This window comes from Sinocyclocheilus grahami, unplaced genomic scaffold, assembly GCF_001515645.1.
Source record: "Sinocyclocheilus grahami isolate Dianchi unplaced genomic scaffold, SAMN03320097.WGS_v1.1 scaffold73.1, whole genome shotgun sequence".
Classification (NCBI taxonomy): Eukaryota; Metazoa; Chordata; class Actinopteri; order Cypriniformes; family Cyprinidae; genus Sinocyclocheilus; species Sinocyclocheilus grahami.
In genome coordinates this window covers 744,744-752,537 of record NW_015505252.1, presented here as the reverse complement: position 1 = coordinate 752,537, position 7,794 = coordinate 744,744, and the positions used below count along the sequence as shown (strand labels likewise).

At 33.5% G+C, this 7,794-nt stretch overlaps 1 protein-coding gene across 1 annotated transcript in view; it reads right to left on the bottom strand.

Annotated features, from left to right (window-relative positions):
• The window catches only part of LOC107585684 (titin-like), a 63,181-nt gene that overhangs the window by 35,093 nt on the left and 20,294 nt on the right, over window positions 1–7,794 (bottom strand). The window contains exon 2 of the mRNA XM_016272813.1: window positions 6,884–7,527. Coding sequence (XP_016128299.1) covers window positions 6,884–7,527 — 644 coding nt within the window. The remainder of the gene's footprint in view (window positions 1–6,883; window positions 7,528–7,794) is intronic.

Genomic DNA, 7,794 nt, shown 5'->3' with positions numbered 1-7,794 from the left:
TTCTATTTAAGTGATTTCTTGATTCAACAGGTCTGGCAGTAATCAGGCCTGCGTGTGGCTAGTGAAATTTAACTCGGCTTTCTAAAATAATGTGGTTAATTGCAGTTCTTTCATGATTTAACAGGAGGGGGCAATTAATTTTTCACGTAGGGCCACGTAGGTTTAGACAGCTTTTTTCCCTTAATAAATGAAATCATCATTTAAAAACTGCATTTTGTATTTACTTGCATTATCTTTGTGTAATATTTAAATTTGTTTGATGATCTGAAACATTAAAGTGTGACAAACATGCAAAAAAATAAGAAATCAGGAAGGGGGCCAACACTTTATAACACCACTGTATATGTTACTCTGCATCAGGTGTTGGCTCTTGATATACTTCGGTGCTCTTGATTCAACAATGTTAGGCCCAGTCCACACGGTTATTTTTAAAACCGCAGCTTTTTCTACGCGGTTTGGCCATTCGTCCACACGCAAACGCAGCACCAGGTCACTGAAACTGAACATTTTTGAAAACGCCTGCCAGGGTGAAGATTTTCAAAAACTCCGGTTGCAGTGTTATCATGTAGACAGCGAAACTGGAGATTATATCGCCACCAGTTGGTTTGGCATGCTCTTGACAGTGCTTCATAGCATGCGTTTGCGATTTCATGTGGATGGAGATTCTTTTTAAATGGAAGAAGGAAAAACTCAGTTTATAAAAATACCTGTGTACGTGTGGACATGGCCTTAATTAACATAAAAAGAACTACATCAATTGAATAATTCAGCTTGATCTTGATCCTGTTACAAACTTTACATAATTTTTAGCGATGCACCGAAAAGGCAAAAATATTTGGCTAAAAACGTGAATCTTCAGATTTGACAGAAATTTTTTTTACCAAAACAGTTGTACTTAATTAGTGCTTATCCGATGGTGTGTTACAGCTGCATAAAGACGTCAATAAAACAGCTTGTGAAACAATGTCACGTAACATTATCCATTACATTCAATTACTATAATATTGTTAGTTAGCTGAAAACACATTTTTTTTCTAGATACATGCACTATATTATATATTTATTATATTTTGAAACATAGCGTTATTCATTACATATTGCCATTCAATTACCATAATATTGTTAGTTAGCTAGAATTTTTATTTATTTTTTTGCTATGTATATCCACTAAATTACATATTTGTTAAATTTTTACTTAACCTGTTGTATTCATTCTTTGTTTGAATGAATCAAACTGTCACGAAAACAAGTATTTAAATAAGTATTTAATTTAAATATTTATACTTCAACAACAAATATAATTAATATAATTAAAATTAATATAAACAAATATAATTAAAATGCTGACATAAAAATCTGTGATATGTGTATTTACACTTTTATATATGATTTATTTTTTTTATTTCAGTGTTGCTTTTTAAACAAATTTGATTAATTTATTCATTATATAATTTATGTCTGAAAAATCTGTCATGGAAACAAGTTTTTATTATAGCCACCATTTAAATGTTTATATTTTAACAACAAATCAATATATAATTTTTTTTGCAATTGAATCTTTATATATGACTCAGTTTTGAATAAGTGTTGATTATTAAACAAATCTGATTCATGTATTATTAAATAAACTTTATTTAAATTTTTCTGTTAAAGAAAAACTTTAATTTCAGTTTTGGTGATTTAGTAAAAAATGAATTTCGTTATAAAATTAAAATAAATATAATAGCATCACTATTATATGACATTTCTGATCCTTTTCTTTTTAAATAAAACTTTGATAGACTAGGTGACAAAACTGACCGCCTGTTATTGCAAAATGTCTGCTTACATTAACATATTAATATCTGACCTTTACATTCTGAATTTCTTGACCTGCCACGTAAACTACACCTGTACACAGAAGATAGTCAGTCATTTACATATAAACGTCTTAAAGGTACAGTAGCAAACACAGCCTGTTTAATTCTAAGGGTCAGAGGGGAATAGTCCTGATGAACCTAATTTTGTTTCTGGTGTGAGAAACTTTGAGTGACATACAGTAAGTGGACATCAGGGGACAAAGATGCTGTGTAAGACACAATATTTCAGGGAAAAGTGTAGGATATGTCTCCTTTAAGATAATGTTTGCTCTGTTTTATTCTGTCTAAATCACCTCAGAAACTCTTGAAGGTCATTGAAGCTTCATCTAAATCCTCTGGTCTCCTCCTCATTACAGATTTTCACATTTTCTCAGAACAAACACATTAAAAGCTTCTCAGTTTTGTGCTGATCCGTGTGAAATACAGCTGTCTACCACTAAATTATGATTTTATTTTATTTTTACATCACATTTTGAAATACTGTATTTTGATTGGTCTGTCACAGCATTCTGCAGTTAAATATTTATGTATAATGACACTAGACTGTATAATTGAACTGATTTCCTACATACAGTAGCTGTGGTAGTTTTGTCTCATATCATTCCACATGCTTTTTGGTTTTGCATAAAATAATAATTACAACTCAAGTCAATATTTCATGTGCATTTATCTATTTGTTTGGTAAGCAGCCGTGTTACAAGCAGAATAAAGTACAGTCAGCTGCTCATTAGTGCAGAAGAAATCCCCTCAGTGTGTGTGTGTGTGTGTGTGTCATGCTTGATATTATGAGTGAAAGTCAAGTGCAGTGAAGTGTATCTTAATACAGATGTCTAAAATCCTCTCTGAGAGCGGAAATGACAATCCATAAATCTTACAATAAACACGTACTCTCAGTATTCATGTGCTCATCATACAGTATATACTGAGACTCTAATATAGATCTGAATGTGATCTAACACCACAGACAGACGCTTTCATGTTCACTTGATAAAAGATTTTGGCTAATATGAATAGCTAATACAAATTGTAGTTGGCACATTTCATGAACAGGATACAAATTTTGGCCTAAATTACTTAAAATTTGAGTTATGTTTTAATTAAAAAAAATGTAAACATTAATTTTCTTATTTTCTTTTTATTACAACAACTTGATAACAGGGTTAACAATAATGCTAATAATAACATAATGACAATTATTATTTAATATTATTTATATTAATATTTTAATTTATAATACTATTATTTAATAATATTTAATTTCAATACAATAACTTGTGTTTTCTGTTTGTAGTTATTGATGAACATTAATTTGGTATATTATTATTTATTTATACAATCAATGAAATATGTAAATTATGACTATGGCTGGACAGGCCAGAATCTGCATTTAAAAGGGGATTCTAGACTTAACAATGTTTAAAACAAGCTATTTGTCATGGTACATTAAATTTATGGTATATGGTATAGTTTATCAAACATATAAAGTGCATTACTATGTGATTTGACGTGAGATTCGTGCCCCTAATGCTTTAAAAGTACATCAGGACATCCCATTGTGCCCTCTTCATGGAAAGAGCCAGTACTCTCAGTTTTGATTTCCACATTTTAGCATAATTAAATCCACTCCTCAGATTTGAGCCCAACATCAGTGCATGAAACGGGAGATGATTTGAGATTTGATCTGGGCGGCCCATAGGCATCGCTCTGTGTGCGCTGTGATCTCTGACACATGTTCTCGAGTGAAGCTGCAGCTCGCACTGTTGTCTGTCTGCGATGTGGTTTCATATCTCATACGTCAGACGTAGAGGACGTATTTCTACAGTTTTGTAGTATTTTTCCCCTGAAGCTGTTATTTTAGTGTAGTTGAGATAATATTTATTTATTTACATTTGCTTTTATTTTTATATTTTCTGTTTTCATTAATTTTAGTTAAAGTTTTGTTCATTTTGTTGTATGCTGTTGTCATTTTTATTGTTTTTTTTACGTGTCTAATTATATGTCTAATTTTTATTTCAGTTATAGTTTTTAGTTATTTTAGTACTTAAACAAAAACGATAAATGTTGAAAGTGTAAGGGTTGTTGTTGTTATTTCTTTAAATTTTATTTCAGGTAAATTTAATTTATTTTATTTAATGAAATATGTTTTTTATATTTTAATTTACTTTAGTCAGAAGATTTTTATTTACATATTTTAGAGAGAGAGAAAGTATATTATTTTATAGTATATTTATTTATTATTTATATATAATTTACATATAGATTTTTTTTTATTTCAGGCCAAAACGTTAATTGGCAAAATCTGTATGGATAGAAGCAAATATTATGTGTAAATATTAAGACAGAATTTAATTATAAATGTAAACTATTCCTTTAACACAGTAGCCATCATGTCATGGTTGGATATGTAAGACAGGGTTATTGTTATCATGCTGTCAGTCCTGTGATAGACCCCAGTGTCTCATTTATATCATTACAACAGTCAGTATCTGTACCCGTAATGACTCCAGCATTTTTGAAGATCATTTGTTCGCCTCCTGATAGTTTTAATAGTTATTGGTTATGATAACATGCCTTATAATAACAAGGGGGTGATACAAGATACCTGATCTTGTTAAATCTGTGATAACCAGCTGACTGTACATTTAGCTTTTGCGTATAAACATCTGCAGGTATAGTGAGGTACAGAAATTGGGGATTTTATAGGTCATGAACAGTGTAATTTTAGTATCACTGATACTGTTATAGTATCTGTTGGCATTTTTAATTAGATTTCATTTTTATGTTTACTTAAGTTTTCGCAAATTTTTTGTCACTATTATTATTTTTATATATGTCTATTTATTTTAATGCATTAGTTTATTTATAATAACAAGCATCTGTTTGCCCTATAATAATACACAACACAATCTGATTAGATGAGCTGCTCCAAATGCTTTATGGAAAATAATTGGCCTGACTCAGTAGAGTCGCTTAACTCACAATGATAGCATGGGGTAGATTAGTCATCATCTAATACAGAGTAAGTGAACAAACAGTAATCATTTCTGTGTGGACGTGGCGGGAATAGTGGGTTGCATAAAAAAAATATATATATATATAAAATAACTATTATTATTTGAAAATATTAATAATTGTGTGTGTATATTTACAGTCAAACCAAAAATTATTCTGACACCAGATATACAGTAATTGTTGATATTGATTTACTAGTGGGTGCAAGACACTATAGTTCATTTAAGGGAGCAAAATAAAGTGAACTGTGACATATTATACCCAAAAATTGTTCATACAGTGGACTACCAGTAAAACTGATAAAAATTTGTGACCAAAAATTATTCAGACGCTTTGACCTGACCATGTTTTGCTTAAGTGTTTTTTTCTTTACTTGCTAATGCAACCTTTTTACACCACAGACAGCATTGCTTGGTAATTGGTTGACCTAAATTGTGTATTATCTAATTGTGTACTTCTATTTAACAGCTGAATAATTTTTGGTTGATTGCAATCCTTTACATACCTTTCTATCAAAGTTATCTGACATTATCAAGATTAATTTGTTCTGACACAGTTTAACTCTGAGTTCTTGTCATATTTTATTACCAACTATAGCGAATAAACTGTGTTAATGTGAGAAATGTTGAAAGTGTCTAAATACATTTTGGTTTGACTGTGTATATATGGATACTTTTATATGTATATAATATATTTGAATTTTAATATTTTCAAATAATAAAATTTTAATTAAAAATAAGAATTAAACATTTTAATTCAGAATATCATTATTCAATATTCAGAATATCAATATTCAGGATATTCATATATATTTACTTTTTCAAGTTACATTTTTAACTTTGTAACTGCAAAAGCATTAAAGGTGCACTAAGCAAATTTTTCCAAACAATGTTGATATTTGAAAGCACCAAAACAAACACCCCCATACCCCAAGAGGACCTCGCCCCTGTTTTGATATCTTTGCCATTCCTGTACGTACACAACCATGAAATAAGTGAAGATGACACACAAGCATATTCAAACAAAAGCCAACACAGATAAGTCTTGTGAAACAAAGCAAAATCAACGTTACTCACCTATCAAGAAGAAAAAAACAATGCAAACTCGGCGTCCGCTTCAAACCCTTCCCGCTCCTTGTGTTCTCTCCACCGAAACCCCTTTTTTTAATGTTTTGTTCCTCCGATATTTACCTCTTTTTTTATCTTCTATCTCTCTCTATCTATAGTCGATCTGCTAATACCAGTTCTGTGCACTCAATTTAGCGCTCTCTTCTCTCTATCATTACTAGATACTGCCTTTACTGCTGATTGGCTACAAATGTGTTTGGGACTCAGTCCAACACTGTGGTCAAAAGCGTTTTTCAAATATTGCTTAGTGCTCCTTTAAAAACAAAACATTAATTTAAAAGTGAAATACGTAATGTTAGCCTCCAACCCATCTAGCATTGGTCAGTCAAACAGATAGTCCTGCCCCCAAACTCACGCCATTGGCTGAGTCTGTGTTGCTGTGTTTTAATATTTAAAGGCTAGTTTACCCAAAAATGAAAATTCTGTCATTAATTACTCACCCTCATATCGTTCCAAACCCGTAAGACCTTCGTTCATCTTCAGAACACAAATTAAGATATTTTTGATGCAATCCAAGAGCTCTCTGACCCTCCGTAGAAGGCAACACAACTGTAATGATACTGTCTCCGTAATGGCGGCGCGCACAAAAAAGTATTCATGTAAGATCGTAAAATTACAGTTGAACCCCTGATGTCACATGGACTATTTTACCGATGTCCTTGCTACGTTTCTAGACCTGGGAACATTACAGTTGTGTTGCTGTCTATGAAGGGTCAGAGCTCTCAGATTGCATCAAAAAAATCTTAATTTGTGTTCTGAAGATGAACGAATGTCTTACGTGTTTGGAACAATATGAGGTTGAGTAATTAATGACAGAATTTTAATTTGTGAGTTATCTAACCTTTTAACGTTGGTATTTTACTGCTGTTGTTTGTGTGTTCTCACCTGGCCAGCACCTCCACGTTAGAAATGGCGTAGAAGTATTTCAGCAGGTTGTCTCTCTGAACGTACGTTCCTCCGAGAGCGGGCCTGAGGAGGCGGAGCCTGAGATTGGTGAACGTGAAGAAATCTCGTAAACCCTTCATGCTCTCCATCCGCGTGTACAGCCCTTCCATGTCCAGCAGCCTTGGGCCGGCGTAGATGGTGAAGCGGGAACGCACCTCGAAGCGCACCACCTTCTCGTTCTTGGACCCGACCCAGCGCGAGTATTGCTCCGTGCAGATGACGCGGGTGACGTTGGCCGTGGTCAGATCGCGTGCTCGTCTCGGCGCCATGTTGAATGCATCCACGCAGTCGTCGGCGTAGTACTGGTAGGGCTGCCAAGTGCGGCCAAAATTGAGCGACTTCTCCAGCACCATGACGGTGGGCCGGCCGTATTCGAAGGTGATCTGAATGTCGTCGGTGAGTTCGAGGGTTTTGTTCCAGGACATGGTGATGTTGGCCTGAAGAGGCTCGGGATACCGCCGCCACGTGACCGTCTGCCAGTAGGTGATGAGGCCGCTGCGCTCGCGGTCCTGCATCAGCTGCGGCGGGTGAGCCAGGTCAGGGTTAGACGCGTCACATTCATCACTGCAGAGGTATGGATTCTCCTGCAGACAGAGAGACAGAGACACCCTTGTGAAAAAGAAACACACTTCAGCATACATTTAAAAAGAGTGCTTACTATGGAAATAAATCTAGTTTTCGGGCACTTAATTGCATGTTAACTTCAAACGAATGAGAATGAATTATAGTTTAAATGATATAAATGCAGTTAGGTGAACTTAGGAGTGCTTTTTTTGACCCAATAACGTTTTAAAAAAGCAGTGCGTCTTTATATGTAATGTCATAATTACTTCTTTAGTCTTTGAAATATG